At 38.6% G+C, this 25,428-nt stretch overlaps 1 protein-coding gene across 11 annotated transcripts in view; it reads right to left on the reverse strand.

Annotated features, from left to right (window-relative positions):
• VTI1A (vesicle transport through interaction with t-SNAREs 1A) overlaps positions 1-25,428 on the reverse strand; it is a 343,084-nt gene that overhangs the window by 125,462 nt on the left and 192,194 nt on the right. For all 11 annotated transcript variants that reach the window (XM_065552492.1, XM_065552493.1, XM_065552496.1 and 8 more), the window contains one exon: positions 3,028-3,098. In XM_065552492.1, coding sequence (XP_065408564.1) covers positions 3,028-3,098 — 71 coding nt within the window. The remainder of the gene's footprint in view (positions 1-3,027; positions 3,099-25,428) is intronic.

Consider the following 25,428-nt stretch of genomic DNA (forward strand, 5'->3'; position numbering starts at 1 on the left):
ATTGTAAACTACAACAATTTTCTCTGAAGGGGAACAAGAATAAAAACACTATAGAGACACACGTGTTCAGAGACACAGTGCAGTTGAAATCTAAAGGGGCAGGTGAAAGGGAAACTAGAAAATGTGTTAGTTTCCCCCCCCCCCCCACTTGATGAGAGAAGACTGTTCTACAACCTGCTTAAGCAGGTGCAAAAATAGGAACTGAGGGACTGTGTTGGTGGGGAACCTTTATACCCTCAGTTACTTAGATCTTTATATTAGAAGCTTGCACCTCCCAAAGACTGCTTGGAATGCCTCCATGTCTCATGTGGCAGAGTGACAGTTAACCACAAGAGAGGGGATTTGTCTGGAGAGTTCATGAAGGAGACGGGTATATATATTTATTTTCTAAATTTTACCACACTTCATCCAACATTTACTTCTTCATTATAAATTCAGATTTAATGGGTTGCCTGATGATTCAGCAGGTAGGACAATCAATGCCTTACTGCTATCAAAGACTTCAGTTTTGGAGACAAAACATATTCTGCGTTATAAATCCATAAAAAGTAAAAGGGCAACTGTAAGAGGAAATCTCCAGATAATGAAGAATTTTCGCTATCATAAGTTACACCCAACAGTACCTATTGAATACCTAGTACACAAGGTGCATTAAGAACAGCTTTCATTTTTTGATCTTGCAAATATTTACTATCATGTTTAATGCTCACCACTGAGAGTAGTTGCATTCACCACATTTAGTAGTAAATAACTGTCAGATAGGACCTTTAGTTATGAATGTCTTATATAATATTTTACAGAATTATTTTGTGGTTATATTATTTAATTAAATGCTACTAAAGAAGAACAAAGTAGAAGGATAGGAATAATTGGCACTCCCACACCCCCACTTTGAATGAAAAGGCAATGTAAGCAAATGTGTGTGCTTTCCAGTTGCTCTTTTATTACATGTAATGATAGGCTCAAACACAGCAGGTCAGAGGGGGAGGGTAATATGGTGTTTTCCTTCCTTCCTTTTGTTATAAAAATAAGTTTTCTGCTTTTTACCTTTAAATATCAGGTCCTAACTTCCCTCTTTTTGCTGGAGAAGTTTGGCAAACCTAAAAGGTAAAATCACTGCTCAAGGTAGTGATTCTTAGATTGCCACTATCCAGGTCTGACAAAGTTCACTAGCAAAATGCGGGCAGTCAGGACCTGATATTCCTAAGGTAAAAACAAGCAGAAGAAAAGTTAGACCAAATAGGCAAACAGCCTAAAGGAACAGTAAAAGCACAACCTCTTCTCTTCTGCATCGGCAGAAAACCCAACATACAGATTTTCAAATGATAAATGCACTTATTCTAAAACAAAATATTTCCAAGATAGCTCTTCCTCCATTTCCCTCCTAATACATGAGCTCACCAATGAGTGCAACAACTGATGACAAAAAACCCAGCTACGTCAAGCCAGAGAATTCTGTTTTAGCTGGTTGCAATGTCATTAGCTGTTGATGTACAAACCTAAAACCTCAAGCATGGCTGGCAAGTGAAGATAAAAATGGACATTCAAATAATATGTCTTGGTCATATATTGAATAATCTGTTATTCATACAGATACATTGGGATACATTGGGGAAAAAAAAACTTTGTTAACTTTTTCTGTGAAATTGGGAAGGATAATCTTGTGGTTAAGGTTTGACAGACTTCCTGTGTGACCTTTGGCAAAATGGGTATAACAGTACTTCCTTTTGGAAGGTGCTTTGAGATCAGAAAATGAAATTCTATACAAGTGCACAAGTTTTTAAAATTTGTTTATTTTAAATAATAGGAGAAAGAAGGGAGAAGGAAACAAATGAGGTGTTGGGACTGAAGGAGTTGAGTGGTATGGTGGGAATTAGAAAATCTTGTCTATTTTACTGATAATTTTGTATTAATCTCTAAAACCCATTATTCTTCTGAACCCTGCCCACTCCTGGTAAATTAAATGACTCTCGCAATGTGGTTCCCGCCATTTCCTTGGGAGTCTAGTAAATCTCTTTGTGGGATATTCTTCCTGATATGCAACCTACATCTTTAATTTCTTAGATCATTCCAAATATTTTTAGTTATGCTCCATATCAATCTTAAATTAATGCACTCCTTCCCATCTATGGAGTTTACATTTTTCAAACAGAGGGAAAGTATTATAATCTTTAATGTTTAGCCAAGCTATATACCTCTATCTATACATCTAACTCATTTAAACTTTACTATAAGTAAATTCAACCAATTAGTCAATATTTTCTCAGTAATGAGGGGCTAAGAACTGAATGCAATATTCCAGTCCAGTGCAGTCATATCTGAGTCCTATAGAAAAAGTCTTATCTCCTTGCTCTGTAACATGATGCCTCTGCATGTGTAGTGCAAAGGCATTGGCCACTGAGGGACAATGGCCTCCATCTTTGGTCTTTTAACAACAATTTAGAAAATGGGATACATAGAGATGTGAGCTAAGATCACAACCTTCAAGTGGACCTCATGCCACAGACATATGCTGTCATTTGGATCTAATGGAGACCTGAAAACAGTAACTAAGAGGCATATAATGGGACTGAGTACTAGGAATTTGAGGTCTTGCATTTCTGACAACAGGTCTTTGGATGGCTTATGACTGGAGGCTCATCAGTCAGCTTCCTAGGAAAATGTCATTCCTTCTTGACCTTGCTACAGGCAGGAACAGGAAGAAACTGAAAAACAAATTGGGCTTGAAAAAATTCCAAGACACACATTTATCAGGTCTGATTACAGGATTGGGGCCAATTTCTTCTTTGCAAATGCAAACCCATTGACTTCAATGGGACTACTTGTACTAGTCAGAGTTTGCAGGATCAGGCCCATATTGGACTTTTACTTTTTAATAAGTAGTGATGGGTGGTGATTACATATTGTGATATAATAGTTGACTTATTTAAGGCTTGAATCAATGTACTGGATTATTTCTGCTTGCACAGTGAACTTGCCCAAAGCGCACAAAACCCTACACCAACAATTCTTTATCGTCAAACTTACCCTTTCCCGAGAACGCTGGATCTTCTCTCTGTCTTGGCTCAGGTTTTCCAACATTTCCTGTCCAATCTGCTCTGCATTAAAAAAATCAAAATGTAAACCATGAAAAATACAGCTTTTCTCTGTAAGCCCCCAACATGCCAGGTTAAATTCTAATAAATATATTTAAAGAAAAACAGCACTGTAATGTATGAGAGAGCCTCCCTAAATGGAAAGAAGAAATAATTAACAAGCTTTAAATGTCTTAAATAGCATACACATGAAGAAGTAACAATCAAACCAGAAGCTGTCACCTTGACAGTCTAATGAGATCGTTTAGGCTACAGGGATTCACCTTCACCTTTGGTCTACACAACAATGGCAAGAAGAATTTCATACTTGTTCTGAAGGGTGGGAGTTCATACTTCTCACATGTTCTTAACCTTTGTCTCTCCCCTTCTTTTCCCTTGCTGGGAAATATCAGGAAGTTTTTACTAAGAGATACCAGCACAGTTATGGAGCTACTGAAATAACAGACTTTAGTGGAAGGCCTTTCTCCCTTAACTCCACCTGCTACTGAAATGAAATTCTGTTATTTTAGTGGTAACCCCGCCCACCCTCCCCAACACAATGGGTGTTCTGCTTTGCTCCACTGATGGCACATCAGGATGTGTCTAGCATTTCTGGCAGGCCTGGAGATGTGTTCTGTTGGGCCTCTTAGTATTTCTGATAACAGTCACATTAATCAATTGGTTGGCATCATCTCTTGTTTATACTTTGGCTGGTTGCTTCCATAGCCCATGCTGGACTAAATAATTGCAAAATTATAGGGAAAATTCAGGCTTCAAGACATAACACAAAGGCTGTGAACAAGGGCAGGACTTTCCTTTTGAAATAACTTTCATCTCATGTTAACCTGAAATAGCTATTACAGATATGCACATATAAGAAAATAATACCACCTAGTATATAGAAGAGATTTCCATCTTCAGAGCGCTATACAAACATTAATTAATCCTCACTACATCCCTCTGAGGGAAGAAAGTAAGTTATATGATCCCCATTTTACAGAAGGGGAAATGGATACAATTTGCCTCAGGCCACATAGCAAGTCTGACACAAACAGAAGTTTCTAACTTCCAGTTCTATGCACATTCCTTTAGGCTGCTCAGCCTAGCTGTGCCAAAAAGAGAGTACCCAAATCAAGTATATTGTATATCTCTCTAAATATCAACAACACACATTGCTATTGCTGTGTTACTGAATTGTGAATAAGCAAGATCTTGACATTTGATTCTTATAATTGTAGAAAAAGACCGAGTTAAAAAAAAAATCAGGAATATATCAACATAGCAATACTTACAATTTTAAATGGGGACATTTTCAGGACATGATCCAACTTTAAGCTGCCTTAAACTTTTTTTTAAATATGAGGCAAAGAAACCCTGGACATCTTTTTTTCCCCCTTAATAATAATCTCAGTGCATAGTGATATATATTCTGTCAGCTAAAGACCAAAAATATTCATTGCAGTTTATATTGCTGGACCCGTTGCCAAATACAGTACAAGTAAGATAAATATTTCCTCAGATATCTGACCACAAATTGGCATCCCCATTATGCTATCTTGTCCCTGCTGGGTTGCAGCTCTTTACTTTTAGCTGTATATACAATGCCTCCCAAAGGTGAAACGTGGTAAGATATGTGGTTACTGAGTTAAAAAGCTGTAAGGTGGAGTACAGCTATACAGATGATAGAGTAGGAAAAGTGACTCAAGACTCATCTGCATGTATGTCCCATAACCCACTGGATGAAACTATAATGTGCTTATTATCAATCACTATTAAAGCATTTAAAGTATTGGAATACATGAAAGGATACATATATTCACTGTATTTTTTAAGAAAAATATCTTTTATTTAAAAAGTAGAGTAAAACAATCAGACAAATTCTAGCAAACTAGTGTCAGCTGGAAATATTTATTATTCAAAATTTGGTGTGTGTGTGTGTATAAAAAGAAGAGTCAGGAGTAGATTTTCTTTCAAAGGAAGAAATAAAAAACACATTTGCTAAAATGGTCTGGTATTTCACAAACAAGACTCAAAAATATCTTTGTAAGATGCAGCTATATATTTTTATATGCCAACTTTAAGAAAGTTACTGTATTTTTTTAAATCTTTTTTTCCTATCCACGGTATGTTCACATTCTTGGCTTTTCATAAGGATTTAGTTTAATTTTCTAACCATCAACGTGACAACAGCATCAACTGTAACAGAGTAATCCACCATCACTTTGACAAATAGTGTATTTTCCTCTCATTGCTGATGACTGAAGACATCAATAAATAAGGAAGGAGAACATGTCAGCCAGACTATCACAAAATGAATTGTTGATATGATACTTAGGGATTAAACCTTCAGCCATGAAGTTCAAACTGGCACAAGGGTCCGAGAACTGAGAAAGCTGCATTTCCTTTCCAACAATCTCTACAGATACATAACTGGATGGATCATCAATTTTACAGGAGTTGTTTTACTCTATATGCACTGCATTTGATGATCTTTGGCCCTTTTTGGGCAAAAATAACAGCGCAAATTGAAAGACGAGACCTAACGGAGGTGACACTAGAATTCTGGCTACCAGTTTGAGCATCATATTGCACCCTTGATCTAAGCATCCTATTGTACAGCTCTTCCACTCTCAGAACTTTTAACTAAAATCAGTGAGACTTTTGCAGATGCAAGGTCAGCCAAGTCAAACCAATAATGTTTAAAAAATAAATAAATGTAGAGAAATGCACACAGGTAAATGATATAAAGCACCTCTTCACTTTTCTCCAAGGCTGCAGGATTTCCATGGGCAGGGGAGTAGCAGAGTTAAGCTCTTAAATAGAACAATTTACCACTTTGATGTTATTGCTGTGTGTTTGCTATCAGATTACATTATATTCCTCATGTCCCTGATGTTTTCCTGCCAGTTCAAACCTTCACCAATCTTAAGAAGTAAATGTATGCATTTAATCCAGGATTGCAGCTTAGATTCTTTCAGACTACTTATCTTGTTGAATCAGTTACTGGGCTACTACAATTACACACAGTGGCCAGTTTTATAAAGTATGTTGTTGTTCACATGCAGGCATTTAGGACCAAGACAAGAACCTAAGAGATGTCAGATATTGTAAATGTGCTGTATTCATGGAGCCTTGTGTCAAGACTGTAAGCTTTTGATCTTAAACTATTTTTGGGGGAAGTGGTGTGCATGCCTGTGCCTGGGTAGTGCCGGGACGCAATCAGTAGATGCTGCTGCAACACAAATACATCATAATAATGTTAAAATTAACCTAGGCCAAGTGAGATTCTGAAAGTGACCTAAAATTATGTTCTAAAAATTACAGCTAAAATATCCCAAAGCAAAAGACGTAAAAACCATTTATACCACTATAATTTATGTACTAATTGACACAAGGCAAGAACAGTCAATACACACATCACAACATAGCTTAAGAATGAGATAATAAACTATAAAAATAATAAAATACAATCCCGCGCAAAGACAAAGTCATCATTGAGTATCAGGCTTAAAAGGACAACAAGTATCAGGCTTCCCAGGCCAGACATTTATTTTGCCTTGAAGCTGTTAAAATCAGGTGGGGGAAATCAACTACTTCATCAATGAGTAATTTGACAGTACCACTATTTTTTACGTGGCCTTCTCAAATGATGTTTAGTTCTATATGGGCAGGTTGTGCAAGCAAAAAGATGATAATATCACTTCCCAGAGTATTGCACATGATCAGATGCATAAATAAAGATGCTTTGATATATGGTTGAAGTTGTGAAATGAATAGTCATGTTCATGGCAGCCCCATTCAAAAATAGGGGTGGGAAGCAGTTACCAAATAGAGAAAGGAAAAATCTGCAGGAAAAGCATTTATACTTACAAGAGTCTAACAGGATATTGAGAGAATGGAAAGCAAAAAAATAAAAATGAAAAAACATACACAGTTATTTGAAAGCATCCCTTTAACAGCAAATCTACATCATAGGTTTAATATATTTTTTCTGCTAGTCTCTCATTTTCTTTTTCATGCATAAAGAAAAACCAAGAATCCTTCCATGGAATTTATAAAATGCATATTTATCTATCCAACAGACTGGAAAGGCTCGTTCACAGCTATACTGGTCTCTTGGGTAAATACATTAGTCATTCTTTAAAAATGTGTATTATTGACTTGAGTGATTAGAGAGGCTCTTTCAAAATCAGTCTAGCCTGTAAGGTAAATAAATGCTTAAGTGGTTTGAAACCAAAGAAAACAAGCAAGCAAAAATTGTGTGATGTGCCTGATGTTACATCAGCATTAAAAAGAACAAAACAAGCTGGATAGGACATCAATTATTGCAGTTTTATGGGTGTATATGTGTGCATGTGTGAGGGAGAGATGTGCATACATATGACTTGTACGTATTTTCCCAGGTTGCAATTTATATACAAATAAAAGCTCAGATAACCTCTTAAATCAGCTATTTCCAACCTTACTAAAATGGAGATTTATAATAAGACAATGTATGTTTTACACAGTATCTTTCATATCAAAAGTTCACCCCTTTGTGTGGTATATTCCTGCACTTATCAGTAAAACGCAGCACAGGTCTTGATGTGGTAAGAAAGGGTTGACGATAGGCGAGGACAAATTATAGGGAGAATGTTAGGTGGCTTGTTCAATACGACTTCACATTTGTGTTCTACATACAATACATAGACTTACTAGACATACAGAGGTGAGAGAGGGAGACAGACTGACTGACCACAGAGTGTGAAGTAAAGATAATGTTAAAGAATTAAAAAGGCTGTTCAGATGGTCAGGGCAGAGAGGTGGAAAAGCTGCCACCTGTGGTGGAGAGGAAGAGATAGTAGGGTGGGAAAGTCTAAGGCCCCATTTCAGGAAAGCACGTAAGCACATGCTTAAGTGGCCTTCTTAAATATGGATGATTTCTGGAATCAGGACTTAAAAGAAGCATGCATCAAATCTATGAAAGATCCTGAAATAGGAATGTATTTGTAGCGGGTACTGAAATGGACAGAAACCCAGTTAAGATCTTTGAGTCTGGGGGCATTTTCTTTTAAGGTCTCTATACTGGCATAAAGGGGTACACTGGCCCTTTAAGAGCAGAGAGTCCAGAAGAATCTGTTCCGGGGGTTGCAATCAACAAAGGCTCAGGAAATGGCTCTGTAGGAGAAAAGAAGAAGCAATCCAGTGAATTAGGAGTTGGATGGAGGCAAAACCCCATGAACCGTTCCTTTAAGGGCACGGGATCAGAGCTCCCTTCTTCTTTCAGCCAATCGGGAGAAGTTTGCTCTGGAGCAGGGCAGTATATAGAATGCGTTCTCCCTCAGAGCAGGGGAGACACTGATAAGAGAAGGAAGCCAGAGAGTTAAATTCTAGGGGACAGAGCTATGAGAAGTGACCCTGGATAGAGCAGCAAAGAACTCCATGTGGATGCCAGAAAAGCCAGAGATAAACCGAACCTTTGGATTGCAGTAATGGACTATTTGGAACTGTTTTGGGCATTAAAACAGCCCCCAATAGATGGTGGTCGGACTAATAAGAAAGGCTGTGGGGAATCTGCCAGGGGCCCTGAAAGGTAGAACAGTGGGAGGTTGCTGCAAAGGGAATTCTTGCCATGAGGGACTGCTCAAGTGGCAGCAGCCCTGTTATGGTATGGTTGTCAGATTTTGGTCAGGCTAAAATTTGGAGAGTTTGGATTTTGGGAGTATCAAAGGGAGGGAATTACAGGAGGCGAAAACATCAATAAGAATTTCTGCAAAAAGTCATGCTGTAAAATATTGTATGTGAGCAGTGTTCCAGAGGTGACAGCAAGCAATTTTACAGACTTGGAAAATATACTGTAGGAGACAAAAGAGTTCAGGGTTGAGTGAAAAGGTACCTGACAGCAGAAAGTTAATAAAAAAAAAAGTACTGACATCTTTAAGTATGGTTACATAAGTGGAAGTCCTTACAAATGTATAAGTATGCAGTTTATATATCTATATATAGATATATATAGATTTTTTTTTCATTAGAAGAGCTAACAATTAGAAAAAAAAAGAACAGGAGTACTTGTGGCACCTTAGAGACTAACAAATTTATTAGAGCATAAGCTTTCGTGGACTACAGCCCACTTCTTCGGATGCATATAGAATGGAACATAACTCTGAAACCTAACAATTAGAGAGAGTCATTTTGATCTTTAGGTTATTAGATGACAAACAGGTTATTGCTGATAAATCAAGGATTCCAGGTAATGGTTATAAGTCAATAGAGAGAATATTTGTAAAACATTAAAATAATGCAGCTTTGTGAAATGAAAAAGTTATGCTATTCAATTGACTAAGTGTCTGCAGTAAATGGGATGCTGATGGGTACATACAGGAAAAAACAGAAGTCCAAATTATTACTATATACAACACGGAACTGGTTAGATTATATCATAGAAAGGATACTTAATATCAGCTTTGATAAGGTATATCAATGTTTTGTACTTTCATGATTTCAGTTACAAGACAGGGAAAAAGAAGATGCCTGGTTGGTCTCACTATGAAAGCAAAACAAAAATAAAAAAAAGTTCCAACCCAATTCCCAACCCACCTTAAAAATGCAAACCTCTTTAAAATAAAAACGTTACCATGAATTAAGATGAAAGTTCATAAAATTCAATATATGAACATGGTATTTTGCTCTAGAGATCAGGGAAACCAAAAATTCAGACTCACTGCTTTCTACAAAGGATAAAAAATATGGAAGAAAAGATGTATGAGAAAGAGGCCAGATGACATCAACACCTTTAGGAGCGAACTGTGGCAGTTTAAAACCAATGCTTCCTCTCCTCCACTGTTCCCTCTAAGCTGTGCGCGCGCAAACAGATCCTAAACCCCGTGCACACGCGAAACACTGCGCACACAAAAATTTGCACAAAAGCACAACAATTTGCACAGAAGACATTTTTTGCGCACATGGCCTGTCAAAAATTAGAGGGAACATTGCTCTCCTCCCCCTCACCCTTTCGGGAGTGGGGAATCATCCGAATGAGAAGTTATAGGAAATGGCGGGGGAGAAGGAAGGAGGAAGAGAGATGACATGAGACGGGCTCAGTAACTTCACCTCTAGTAGCCTCTTCTTTTTCTAGGGCTTCTTACCTTTTCTAAAATTCTAACATACATCAATCTACTGGCATAAAAAGTACCCACCATTCCTCACTAACTGATAATTTTTTCTGCCTACTTCCATCACACATCTATCTTAGCTCACTTGCTAACATCCTCACGGCATCATTCACAGGAGGTGGCAGGCTTTGATTTGACTGAGGGCTTACCTATACTGAAGTCCAGCCATTGTTCTAACTATATGCTAGTTCTGCTCATCTGCTCCAAAATCCTCCCTTCAAATTTTCTCCTCCCCTCTTGGAGCAAGTGTTCAGAAAAGTACCTTGCTCAGTGCAATAAGACAAATATCCTGCTACCCCATTTACAATCTCTAAATTAAGTGAAGTTGGAATCAAGCCACAATATTTTTTTTCTCACTTATTTTTCCTTTCTATTATTCTTAGTGGAAGGGACTAACCTGACCATGTTAGAAACTCTATAGTGCTCTATTTAGCCAGACAACAGGTACAGTTCAGGCAGACCAAACTGCTCTATTAAGGTACCTTCCAGACTGCACTCCGGGGCTGAAAGAGCAGTTCATTCAATTCTTGACTTCTCTACTCAGACTGCCTCAAAGGTGGCAAAATAGTTACAATCCTGAGCACATTTGGTCTGGGCTGAGGACTCCTATCCTCTAAGAATTGGACCAAGACTATCCCCTAACTTCACCCAGATCCCCAAGCAGCCATGAGATGACAATGAATTCTGGCTACATCTAACCTGGGTTGAATTCAAACTGGTAAATAAAGGCAAAAGGCTCCACATTCCTTTGTTCAACAACTTGATATCAAGTAACAGGCAATACAAGCAATTATTTTGGACCCTGAATATTGCTGCCTGCAAAGATTTAAAAACAGGTGTGACTGGAAGGCAGGCAACTTGTATTCCAGTTCTTGCATCTGGCAGCTTGAGGTTCTGAAAATCATAAGGCTGGCTCAACTTCTGCAGCTCAGTTATCTTCAATGCAATAAACACAACTTAAGGCACATACAATTTAATGCAAAATAGGTTAGGCCCAGTAGGCCCACCAGCAAGCAGAAATCAAAATCAGTTATCCTATTAAAATGGCAGAAGCATCTTGGAAAGACAAGACACATTTTAAAGTTAAGTTGTGGGGGGGAGAGAGAGATTTTTAATGCATACCCAAATACACAAATACACTATACCTGACATACAAACAATTCTAAGTGAAAACAACATGGCCCACAAGTATTGAGTTTCAGGTACTTTGTCTGCAGTGATATTCATCATGTGCTTTTTTATTATTAAAGGAACCATTTATGAGGCTATAATAAGAACTGGTCTTCTCTTAGTGTTTCACTTTCTGGACAGAGGAAAAGTCAAGAGAAGACTATATCTTACATTATTTCAGGCCCATAAATGGCTCCTTGAACCAAAAAAGCTCATAAAAAACAAATCCAAAATCAAATATCAAGATATTTAGGTTTATTCAGCTTTACCCTCATACCGTTATATTAAAAGACTCATACTGATATATTAAAGATTTATCCTGCATAAACTGAATCTAGAGCCTTATTAGAAAGTCAGAAATGCTGGGAATACAAGCAAGCATTCTGTGCATGTTTGATCTTTACTACTTCCATAGGTAAAGAGAGCTTTTTAACTGGACTTACACGCCTCAGCAATACATACTGAATGTGAAAGGAGAATATATTTCTTGCTGCACCCACATTCATATTTGAATGAAAAATAAGATGCTGGACTTTAGAAAAAACAAAACAAAAGGATTATTAATTAATGACATTATAAATTATTATTGTAAATTAGGTTTCAAACTACTGACCAAAAACTGTTGATATTTATTCTGTGCAAAAATAGAGCCATGCTAAAAACTACATGCGATAAAAAAGAAAATTTAACAAAAACTTTTCTCATACATTGCAGAGACCACAAGGCAAGTGAACAGCTCAGCAAGCCAGGAGCTAGCTTCAGTGAACTCATTCTTTGAATACGAATTAGCAGCGCGTAATCGCAGCATATTTATGAGGCCTTTTGCCTGGTCCTTTTCTCCTGTGAATGCTGTATTATTCATTGCGTGTGCCCTGACCCCCGTGCGCTCCTGTTCTGACAAATCATACTTGATTAAGACAAATCTTTATTAGTTAGCTAGTCAACTTCCCCATTTATCATTTGCAAATCCCATTCTCCTTTCTGGGTACAGTAGAAATGACTGAGACCATTTCCCCCCATATAAAAATGAAATGCTTGTTACGGACAATAAGTGCAAACAAAAGCCCAGGAGTCAGTAATAGAGAAAACAAAACTTTAATAGGTATAAATTACCAACATGGCAAAACGCTAACAACAGCATATGTATTAGTATTAGCTAATACTTTCAATAGATTCCCCACTTCCCCTCACCCACTAAACTCTTTCTTGAAAACAAAATGTCATATATACAAACCGCATTGCAAAGTTGGAGTTTCAAAGTACTGAGGGTTTTTTTTTTTTTTAAGACTGCTGAGTAAAAGAGATTTTTACCAAAAAGAAAAATCTTTTAAAAGTGGATATATGAGAGGAGGCAAAATGAATTCAAAATTATTCATGAACCTTCAGCTCCATATGAAAATGTAAGAGGCAATTTTTTAAAACTTCAAGAAGGTGGCAATTTTTTAAAACTTCAACATAATGTTAGTGTATTCAGGATGCATTTTACAACTGGAAAAAATCTGTGATGTCTAATGCATGCCATTTTACTCATGAGAGTGGCTTTTGCTCAGAAATCAGAAGGATGTCCCTTCCATCCATCAGCGCTCTGCGTCTGGAAATGTGATGCTTCCATTTGCAAATGGAAGGATGAGGATTACAGATGACAGATGGTCCAGAAATTAGGCTGCTACAATTGGACTGTGGAGATGTGGGTTCAATTCTCTGCTCTTCCATAAATTTCCAGTGTGACTTTGGGTGAGTCACCAAGTCTCTCTTTCCTCAGTTTCCCATCTGTGAAATGGAGATAAAAGTACTGCCCTACCTCACGGGGATGTTGTGAGGATAAATACACTAAAAAATTGGGAGGCGCTCAGACACTATGGTAATAGGGCCCAAAGGTATCTAAGATAAATAGAAATGGATCATTAAATCAGTGATGTAGTACAACTAGTTGACAAATAATTAGTCTGTAAATAAGCAAATACTACTAGTGACTTCTTCTATACATATTTATATTCTTCCGTTTGGAGAATTGGGACTTTTTCAAAGTTTATTTATTCTGCGAATAGCTAAGGATCTCTCGTTTTCACGGCATCTCCCTATTTTTCTATAAAATTATATTTAAAACACTAATTAGAGTCTGCAATTGATTAGTATTATAAAATCATCAACAAACTTCACACTTAGAGTGAAATTAACCCCAGCAAATGCATCTGTGCAGCACTTACATAGTACAGTTCTAATGACACCTTCTCACTTTAACATTCTGTTTTCTATCTGTACTCAGAGTCAACTCTGCTCACTTTATTGACAGAAGTAAATTTCATTGTTTAGTCCTGCAAAGTCAACACTGCTATGGGAGAGGGAGTTGAATCCTGTCCCTTGTCACGTATCTGTAGAATTCTTAGTTAAATTCCAATTGCAGGGGCATATTCTGTCCTCAATTACACTCGTGCAAACGCACTGCAAACAACTAGTTCCTTCTAGGGTGACCAGACAGCAAATGTGAAAAATCGGGACGGGGGTGGGGGGTAATAGGAGCCTATATAAGAAAAAGACCCAAAAATCGGGACTGTCCCTATAAAATCGGGACATCTGGTCACCCTAGTTCCTTCAGTGCATCCCATCTAAACAAAATGGGGTTACAGAGGTATAACAGAGTGGACTTTGGCCTGCTAAATCTTAATTAGTGGGGATGGTATGAGAAAGAAAAAACTCAGCTTGAGCTAAAGATCCAATTTGAGTTTGTAGAGCTGGACATGGGGCGGGGGGTGGGAAATCTCCTTTTACTGTTCACATTTGTTCTGGAAAACTGAGATGCAAATACACCTCTACCCCAATATAATTCTGTCCTCGGGAGCCAAAAAATCTTACTGCGTTATAGGTGAAACCGTGTTATATCGAACTTGCTTTGATCCACCGGCGTGCACAACACCCCCTGCTCCCCGGAGCGCTGCTTTATCGCATTATATACAAATTCATGTTATATCTAGTTGTGTTATATCAGGGTAGAGGCGTATTGTTCTGAGATGCAAAGAAAGACTCCTCCATAATGCCACTTTTCAGAATAGAATCAAATTTTAGGAACAACATCTTAAGCCCTTCACCTGGGGTTTAAGAGCTGTGCGGCTAGAGTTCTATCAGCCCTCCGCTAATTGATTGTTGGCACCCGCTGTTGCTAAGATTCTCGTTTTAGAGTACGTCTACACAGCAGTTGGGAGGTGTGATTCCCAGCTTTGGTAAACACATAACCATTAGCTTTGCTCCAGCTCGTGCATTTAAAAATAGTCGTTTGGCTGTGGCGGTGCACACAGGCACTTGGGCTAACTGCCTGAGTGCGTAAACAGGGGGTTGGGTGGGACTATACGCCAGCAGCTAGCCTGAGCCACCATCTGTGGTACTACAGCCACACTGCTATTCGTAAGGCACTAAGCTCAAGCAGAGTGAGTGTTTGTATGTCTACCTGAGCTGGGAACCACACCTCCCAGCTTGCTGTGTAGTCATACCCTTAGGGATCTTGTCAGATCCACAACGCTGCTACATGCTCATGTGGCAGCTGTTTTAAACGGTGCTTTTTTTCCAATAGGTTTCTAATAAGACAAATGTAACTGCTTTCTTCTGATGCTAGCTGGCAATGCTTAGCCAGGCCGTTGTCATCTCAAGATTAGATGAGCTGTAGTTGGGGCTACACTTTGGCTCCATTTAGAAGTTGAAGCTAGTCCAGAATGGAGCAGCCTGCTTATTAAGCAGCAGGTTTAGTCTAGAGCATGTATCACTCATGATCTTCGAGCTGCATTGGCTGCCTGCAGGCTCCCGGTGGCAATTCAAGGTGTTGGGTTTCCCTTTTGAAGCCCTAAAATCGGTTTCGGTCAGGGTTACTTGAGAGACAGCCTCTCTCTTAGTTCCAAACCTCTCTAGTTACAATTAGCAGAGGCAATCGAGCTGGAGCTGCCATTAAATAAAAGAGAAAGAACTGCCAGCAGGCCATTCTCTGGGAGCGCCGCTCACGTAGACTAAAACACATCTCCCATTCTGCTGGTCCACCAGAATTCAGATCTGTCAGCTTCCAGGACATGCAATAAAAGTCCTCTTTTCCCCATGCGCACTCAGAATGGGTCAGGATGAGGAAGGAGGTTGTTATTTGTTTGTTGTACTCTAACAGTGACGGAGTGGTATGATGATTGTATGCCTGGCTGGCAATAGATTTTAGTGATCCAGTGTCATCAATAATTGTTCTGGTTGCTCCTCATCTATATGCTTTATAATATCAAACCATATAAACAGTTATATTTCTTTGAGGTTGATACTTTTTGTTTTGCTGCATTGTGTGGCTACTTAGGGAAACACAGCCTGACCTGGCAAGGTGTTGAGTACACTGATTTTCATTCATGCTCAGCACCTCAAATGATCAAGCCAACAATGTGACAATGTCTGAACCAGGTAGAGAACCCAGGACTGCTGACTCCCACTCCTAGACTCAAAGCAGGGGAACACACTGCCTCCAGCTAGGAACAAACAAACAAATATATTAAATCCACTGAAGATAGTAAAATACCCAGAGATTATTATTGCCATTTTAGCTATTTAAGTCTTCAGCACCATTTTCTAAATATACCTACAGATATAAATATTTTTCTAATGAAATATAGAGGGCATAATGACCGAATGAAATTTATTTTATGGTCTACATATTTTCAATACAATAAATTCTAATTTGGAATATGTTTTTAGTTGAAAAAATGGTAAGATTTTAAAACAAAAAATAAGTAGCATGTTCTCATCAACTACAGCACGACACTTCATCTTAGAAAAAACTACCAAACTATTTGTTCACCACAAAATATTATAATTATGCAATTATCATTAAATTGGTAAATCATTACAGCCTGACATTTTAATATAAACACCCAGTTTACAAACACAACTTTGCTGGAAATTTTCAAAATGTGTTAAACTGATGTCAGTGTCTCAGTAATTTCACAGTTTAAAAACAGTTAGAAATATAATGACTACACTACACTTGATTAAAGCATTTACAGCTCTAATCAAAAACTGACAGCAAGATCAAAGATGTTAACTTAAATCTCTCTTCTAATTATGTTTAAAATGCCACACCTCAGGCCTGTCTCTCCTCTTCTTTTTCAAACCAAATTCTGCTTAAGAAAGATCTAACACTTCTTAACAGTTCATTATCCAATAAAACTATTCAAAGCTTAAAAGCAATCTACACAATTAGTCAGGACCTCAGGGAGTCCACCGGTAGTCTTTATTACAGGGCTTCATATTAAAACACCTTAATTATATTTGTCAAATGGATTTCATTAAAACCCATCGTCACTTTAATTTTCATATTTTGACAGTGCTGGCATAGCATTATTACCACCTGCCAAGCTAGGAACCACAGCAAAATTATCAAATTCCTTCAAATACTAAGCAGTTTCTTTTTGCGATGATTTCCCCCAATTTGGTGAATGTACCACAATTAATAGGAATAATTAAAACTGCACAAGACACATACAAACACACAAATTACATGTACAGAATATGTGTTGGAGGTGTGCAAATAGGAACCTGTATGAATACTTGGTTGCCAGCAGCACTTTATACAAAGATAAGACATATACACGGATGTGCCTGTGAATAATAAAGACAAGACATCAAACAGAATGCACTATTTAATCAAATGACAACCATCATGACTTGAAAGCAGAGGACATTTTAACTACTTTTTGTTATAGTCATATTCAACACAACTGATATGGGTTTGTGGTCATCTATTGTAACCTCATTTTTACTTTAGAGATGATTCATTTACAGTACCAGCTGTCTAAACATTAAATAATAATAAAAATAGGTTTTATCCTATCTAAATACCAATGAATAGCACAGCACAATTGTGTCTCATGTTTATGCTACTTTTCTAATTCATTTTTTATATATCTATCTTTAGTTTTGTCTATAGCACTCATCGCTGAAGAAACTAAGCAATTAGTAATACTTAACAATTACTTGTAGTACAAAAACTTGGCACTGGTGTTCAGGGCCGGTGGAAGGATGTTTCGCGCCCTAGGCGAAACTTCCACCTTGCGCCCCACCCCATCCCCGAGCCCCCACCCTGAGGCGCCCCCCCTGCCCCAGCTCACCCCTGCCCCGCCTCCTCCCCGAGCTTCACCTCTTCCGCCTCCCAGGCTTGCAGCGCCAATCAGCTTAGGCACCGCAAGCCTGGGAGGCGGGAGAAGTGAAGCAGCGACGGCGTGCTCGGGGAGGAGGCGGGGCAGGAGTGAGCTGGGGCAGGGAGTTCCCCTTCGTGCCGCCCCCCCTCACCCTCCCCGCTGCAGGCGGCCCTCCCCGCGCTCCACTGCCCCAGCTCCCTCCGCCTAAATGCCGGTGGTGACCGAAGATCTGGCCGCCGCCGTCGCTGCTGAAGAAAATGGCACCCCCCAAATCCTAGTGCCCTAGGCAACCGCCTAGGTTGCCTAAATGGTTGCACCAGCCCTGCTGGTGTTTCTATAACTATACAACTTGGGCTATTATCATATGTGACACATAAGAAAGTTCCCTTTTTGTTTTGTTTTCTAAAGGATTGCACTGGCAGTTGTAGACAAAACAGCAATTACTAGTGTTTTACTTAAATATACTGAGTGAAATTCATTCCTGATGTAATTCCTTTGGCTTCAACAGATATACATACGTTAGGGACCATTTTGGCCCACAATAGATAATAATAGGATGCAGATTGCAAGAGGAGAAAAAACAGAATATTTTTCTTTCTTCATATAATTATAGTAGGAAAAAAGAAATGAAGAGGTTTTTGCCATATTTGTAACATACTTCGCTACTTTGTACAAAGGTCTCAAGAGTAACAATCTCCTGGTGTTATGAATATTTTAAGACTTATTAAATGTTCTTGGATTATTGTGGGTAAAACGATGTGATTTTAAAGAACCAGTTTAAAATGACAATTAGATCCCCCCCCCCACTTAAGAAAAAAATATTCTACTTAGGTTTTTTTAATATAATATGATGGAAGGGAAAACCCCAGCATCCTTCATAGAGGACAGTAATGTTACAAGTGTTAACATAAGAATTGCTGATGGCACTTTGGATTGCACAAAAATAAACAGCATAGCGAGAGAAACCCATGGAGCTAGATCTGTTTCCATCTCTGCCACAGACTTCCTCAGGCAAGTCACTTAGCCCTTCTTTACCTCAATTACCCACTGGTAAAATGGGAAGAATAAATCTTTCTTATTCCACAGGGTTGTTGAAAAGTTAAGCTAACGTTTGTAAAGTGCATTAGAAGGCTCGATTAGAAGGGATTATGTGAGTGTAAAGTATATTATATTTAGTTACAGGGTTGAGGTTGTATATTTTAGTGGAAAAAGCTAAGTTAAATGACTTGCTGCAGCTCCAAAACCCTCCTGCCCCCAATAATAATCAAAGTCTGAAGATCTATAAACCAACGTGATGTGGAAATCAACCACAATGCCAAAACCATAACCATACAGAAACAGATATAACCTATTTGCTAGAGAGAGGTCTTGGTGGCTATAAAGCCTTCCTTTCACGGTGTCCCTGATCCAGCCCTCTTAGCACCCTCTGTCTTCTAGCTTTTGCCCAATATTAGGGAAAAGAAACCATCCTACTTCCAGGGATTCTCATCTAGCAAGTCATGGCATTAATAACTGTGGCTATGGGCTTTGTAGCCTGAATGGGTCAAGAAATTAAATTTCTGCTGAAACAGGCAAGTACCCATATACAATAATAATGCTGTTATTGGGACATTTCTATGTGAAGTACCCTACAGTTCTTGGACATGTAAGCTTCAACTGAAACCTACTGTTCAACTAGAGTGTGTGATGAAAAATTTATTCCCAACCGCAATATTCAAACTAGAATCAACATAAGCACTGAGCAATGTTCTGAAACCAACCGTCCATAACACCAGAGTACCACCTCCTTTCTGCTGACAGTGAAAGGTAACGGGGAGGTTCTTTATATTGTTGGTGAGGGTACAGTAAGGGCTCTTGTTCTTCCTAAGAAGATGGTTTTAATTCGTGTGTGTGTGTGTGTGTGTGTGTGTGTGTGTGTGTGTGTGTGTGTGTGTGTGTGAAAGAGAGAGAGAGAGAGAGAGCGAGAGAGAGAGATTAGCGAGTGCTGCTGGTTAACATGAGACCACATGCTCCTTAGATATTGTTCACCACACTCTTTTTATTGCAATCTTGTCCTCCTTGGCTTCCATGACTCTGTCCTCCCTATTCTCCTCCAATCTCTCTAGTCATTCTTCAGTACATCTTTCGGAGGATCCTCCTTCTAATTCATCCTCCCACTTTCTTTGGGAGTTCCACGAGCTCTGACCATGGTCCCCGTCTCTTCTCCCTCTACACCTTATCTCCAGGTAACCTCATCCGCAAACATAAATTCAACTGCCGTGTCTATGCTGACAATTTGTAGATCAACCAATCTACTCCACACCTGTTTCCTTCTGTTAAAACTAAAATCTTGGTCTGTCTTTCTGGCATGAAAAGATGTCTAGTCATCAGCTCAAGCTCAACATGGCTGAAACTGAGATGTTTATCTTGGCTCCTCCCACCATATCCTCCTCTCTACCTCCTTTCTCAATCACTCTGAACAATACCATCATCCTGCCGGTCACTTAAGCTCAGAACCCAGGCATCATCTTCCATTCTGACCTCTCTCTAGATCCTCACATCCAGGCTGTGTTAAAACTTGCAGACTCCTTCTGCATAATCTCTCTAAAATACGGCCTTTTCTATCCACCCACACAGCTAAACTCTCATCCAGGCTCTCCTTTCACATCTTGGTTACTGTAACTTCCTTCTCTCTGCCTTTTTCAAAGCCAGTCTTACTGTATTCAAATCCACTCAGGATGCTGCTGCAAAAATTATTTTCCTAGCCTTTTGCGTTGCCCTGTCTTCCCTCTCTTTTTCTCTCTCCACTGACTCCCTCTTCTCTACTGGATCAAACATAAGCTACTTATCTTCACTTGCAAGACCCTTTGTGGCCTATCCCTAACCTCTCCTTCACTGTTGAGAGATCAGTGCTCGTCTCTGATCTGCAATGACACAAGCCACCACTGTCCACTTGTTACATTTTCAGACAAGCACCTTCCTGCTTCATCTTCAGCAGACAAGCTTTTATGCTGTCCCATCATGTTGGGAGAAGCTCCTTGTAAACACCCATAAAGCTAATTGATGTGCCTCCTTCAAATCCCTCCCCCAAACTTTCCTTTGCCACGATAATGACAAAAAACTTGACAATAGCTAGGCCACTGGTGTGCTGAGGTCATTATTTATCATGCTGACCAGTACCCATCTCACCGTTTCCTTGTATTCTCCCATCTGTTTATCTGTAGCTATTTGTTGTCTCTTGTCTTATACTTGGATTGTAAGCAATTTGAGGCAGGAACTGTCTTTTTGTTCTGTGCTTGTACAGTGGCTAGCACAATGGGGTACTAGGTACTACAACAGCACAAATAAATAAATAAATAATGCTACTGAAGACGGGGACAGTGTCTTCTACTTTCTGGAAATCACTGGTTTTAATTCACCACGCAAGTTTCACTTTGACAATGTTGTCAGTTTTGTTTTGTTTTACTTTTTTTTGTCCCCTTGTACAATTAACAACCAAAATTCCACCTGAAGTAAATGGGAATCTTGGCTACATCCAGGTACCTGAAGATTACAGTGCTTGGTATTGAGAAATGCATGGAATGAAATAAATAAATAATCAGAGAATCCAGCTGCATTTCTTTCATAAGAAACAGGAATGACCAGCGCATGTCTTAATACAATGCAGGTGCAGAATAGAAATTTATATGTGGACTGTATTACTGACACATTTTACCTTCTTAAAACAAATGCTATCATCTAGAAGGCTATCAGCAAATAGGATGTAAATCCTGTTGTGACAAATGAATAATTTACTAAATCAACATTATTACTAATAATTATGGAAAATATCAATGTTTTCCATTCTTGACGAACAGGGAGCCAGCCATGTTTCCCATTTCAGCTGTTATGCACATGGAGAAATTAAAAATGGGATCTCTCCCTTGCTGGCACATATTTGATACCATTTTAAGTGTATTTGTTACAAATGAAGGTCTACAGAACCCCTAATGACACAAGTCACCCAGAGCATATATGTTTATGAATACTGCATATACTGCACTTCATATGCCATGTTTGTGTGGTGCTGAAATACTAGTTTTGATTCGGTCATTAAAATCCTTAAGGATGTGTTTTGCATTTAAAAAAAAATAGTATTGTTTGAGTTTTAATCATTATCACATTGTTCATTGTATTTATTTTAAATCCCATCCTGGACATTGTTAACATATTTCTAATGTACAGTACTGATTTATGAAGACTATTTGGGAGAAAAGGAGTCAAAGTATATACATAACAAACAAGCTGGAATAGGCAGTGATGTGGCCTATTGCTTAACTGTGAAGTGTGAAAGTCAGCATCCAAAGGCAACATTTGAGAAAAGAATGGGAGACTGCTGTGATAGAATATTCAACTCGCACATGGCACTTGATAGGCCTGATTCTCCTCATTAGTACCAATTTTATACCAGTGTAACTCCATGTACTTCTCTAAAGTTACCACTGGTTTTCACTTTACTCACTTCTGTAGTCGGAAAGAATAGTTCCCTCCATCCCAGGAATCACTGGGTAAATTTCTATGGCCTGAGTTATACGACTAAATGATTACTGTGGTTCTTCTTCCCCTTAAACATTATGAAAATGCTGCACAGATATTAATAAGTGAATCTTCACAGCACCCTGGGGAGGTAGGTAAGTAGACTTACTACCATTTTACAGTGGAGACAATGAAGCAGAGCGGTGAAGTGAGGTACCTAAATCCACACTAAGTCAGTACCAGGGCCTGGATTAGAATTTATGACTTCCTGACTTCTAATGCCATTTTCATTCTGCTAGACCATAACAACAGTACTTATACACCAGCTTTTTCACCGGAACCCTTCACAAACATTCATTAAGCATCTAAAAACCCATTTAACAAGTATTATTAAACCTAAAGAATGACCAGAGAACATGTTGAGGTCAGATTTTGTGCTATGAAAAAAAGATGGAAGCAAAGGTTAGAGAATAATCAAGAAGTGATTGGGCTATACCATGGAGTGAGAAACAAAGCAGGAAAAGTGAACCTGGGTGTACTGTGGAAGAATTTGATAGGCTTAGAGTAACACTAATTTGTTGGAAGTATGGCAGGATGATCTTTAACAAATATGCATATCTCTATGGATTAAAAGAAATGAACTAAGCACAATCTGCAAGTCTAACAGGTCCAAACACCTGGGAGATTTAAAAATCATACTTTGAATGGTTCGTCTTCACAATTTGGTATTTGAAAAGCCAATATATTTTTAAGATCTAAATTTATAGAACTCTGAGTTTCCAACCCTCTGCACACACTGCAGTCAACACACATCCCACCCCACACAAATGCACGAACGCTGTATCCTTTCTCATTTAAAAACTCTTCTCTTCATTAAAATATAGTATGTTGATTTAGTCAGAAGTTCCATCTATTATATACTGTAATGATTTAATAGGGCCAATTAGACCTACAGTGTTCCTAAAAATAGAGGAGCTCCATCTGGAGCTCCGTAGACCACTCATCAATCAATTTCCACAGGGTATTCAGAGAGGGTGCCTCATTCTTTTCTAGATAGACTAAATCATTCAGGAGAGGATGGGCAGGATTTCAAACCAAGCACAGTACTCCATGACAAAATAAAGGGCCCTTTCCGGCTCTTTCTTTTGCAGAAATGAGTTAGAGTTTACTCTTTGGTTCTGGAGGCAGCTGGAAACAAAGTATATATTTTAATGGCACCAAATACTTAGCTAATTCAAGATGCTTTATCCATGTGTCTCTAATGAGAGACTATGCGCAAGCCCTTAAAGCAATCTGCAATACAGTGTATGTTCCTTGAAAATGTCATTAAGCCATTTTGACATGTAGCAAGCAATCCCTGGCAAAGGCCAATAACTTGATCCATTTGAACAACTTACATTTGTTAAAACTGTGTTTATAAAAAACAACTGAGTTTGAAGGCTATAACATCTATGTTGGTAATGATGCACAGTATGCTGCATAAAGCATCATGCACTTCATCTAATGCTATGGAAAAAACAAACATCACTATGTTCTTCCATTAGAAACAAATCAGTCATGAAAGAATGAGACTCATATACATCACATTCACAATTAACAACCATGATATAAACCCTACAGAGATTTGCCATTAAATATGGGATAAGGAACATTATCAAAAATGGATTCATTGAGACCAAATCATTTATCAGAATTCAGGGAGAAGTGCCAAAGATTCCATGAAGTCTACTATGGACTTCTCTATTGCTACTGGCTTTACATTGAAGGCACTCCAGTCCTATGAAGGGAAGCAGTAAGAGAGAGATAATGTGAAGAACAGTATCAGGAAAAATAGGTGAGTTTTTATTTGGTAGTCTTAGCCTAACTGTTGTTCCGATGGGTTGTTGCTCCAATGACTTAACCAGTTACATCTGGGATGCATTTGATAACTCTGTTTATGATTGGTTCAATTTATTATCAGAAAAAAGCAGCCCTGGCTCTAAAAGGTATTTGATTATGCAAGTTCCTCTTCTCACACTCTGGGCATGTCTACACATACAGCGGTGCTGCTGCTGTAGCGCCTAGTGAAGAGGCTACCTACGCCAACAGAAGAGCTTTTCCTGTTGACATAGGTACTCCACCACCCTGGGAGGCTGTAGCTATGTCGACAGGAGAAGCCCTCCCGTTGACATAGCACTGTCTACACCAGGAGTTAGGCCTGGTCCACACTAACCCCCCACTTCGAACTAAGGTATGCAAATTCAGCTACGTTAATAACGTAGCTGAATTCGAAGTACCTTAGTTCGAACTTACCGCGGGTCCAGACGCGGCAGGCAGGCTCCCCCGTCGATGCCGCGTACTCCTCTCACCGAGCTGGAGTACCGGCGTCGACGGCGAGCACTTCTGGGATCGATCCGGGATCGATTTATCGCATCTAGACAAGACGCGATAAATCAATCCCAGAAGATCGATTGCTTACGGCCGGACCAGGAAGTAAGTGTAGACCTGCCCTTAGATCTGTATAACTATGTCACTCGGAAGTGTGGATTTTCCACACCCATGAGCAACGTAGTTATAACAACATATGTTTGCAGTGCAGACTATGGTCTAGTTTGATCTGCTGTGTGGCTTAGTGTGGTTTAGAAGATCAAGAACTGGTGGGGGAACCAGAAACTAGAGGTACTCAACAATTTATTTCAATGAGTAATTTTTTTCTTCAAACACTGGAATTTCGATGACAAAATTTTCCAAAGAAAACTGTCAACATTTTCCATTTTCCAAATAAATTCAAAAAGGAACAAATTTTTTTTTGTGGGGAAATGTCACAATCTCACTTTTTTTTTCTCTTAAAAAAATTCCACTACAAAAAAAGAAAAAAGAAAATGCCTTTTGTGCTCATTTGTTCTCTACCCTCCCCCCACCCCACTCACACACACAAAGGAGGGGAGGAAATTAAAAGAGTGGGATATTCCCCAGTAAAATGAAACAAGAATTTAAAAAAAGTTTTAATTTATCATCTTTGGATAATAACAAATACTGACATGGGGGGTCTGAGCAGACAAATTTGAAAATCAAGTCCCCAGTGTAAAACCTATATTGCAGCTTACAAGTGTGCTACCTCCCACATATTTCTTCACCACAGCCTATGACAGAACAATAAGATATTCACAAAATATACACTTAAGTACAATAGATATTACTCTCATTGAATGGGAAGGAGCACTCCTGTTCACCTTTAGTTAAAATTATTTTTATTTTGTTAAATTGTAGTTTCATTTGTTACACAAATTGACTATAGCAATCTGAAAAGACTCCAGTTAAATTCAATTGTTTGTTTATAACCATACTTTTACCACACTTCTTTAGAATATATAACTTCTTATAGTCATTTCCAAAATATTTTGGTTG

This window comes from Chrysemys picta, chromosome 7 (assembly GCF_011386835.1).
Source record: "Chrysemys picta bellii isolate R12L10 chromosome 7, ASM1138683v2, whole genome shotgun sequence".
Classification (NCBI taxonomy): domain Eukaryota; kingdom Metazoa; phylum Chordata; order Testudines; family Emydidae; genus Chrysemys; species Chrysemys picta.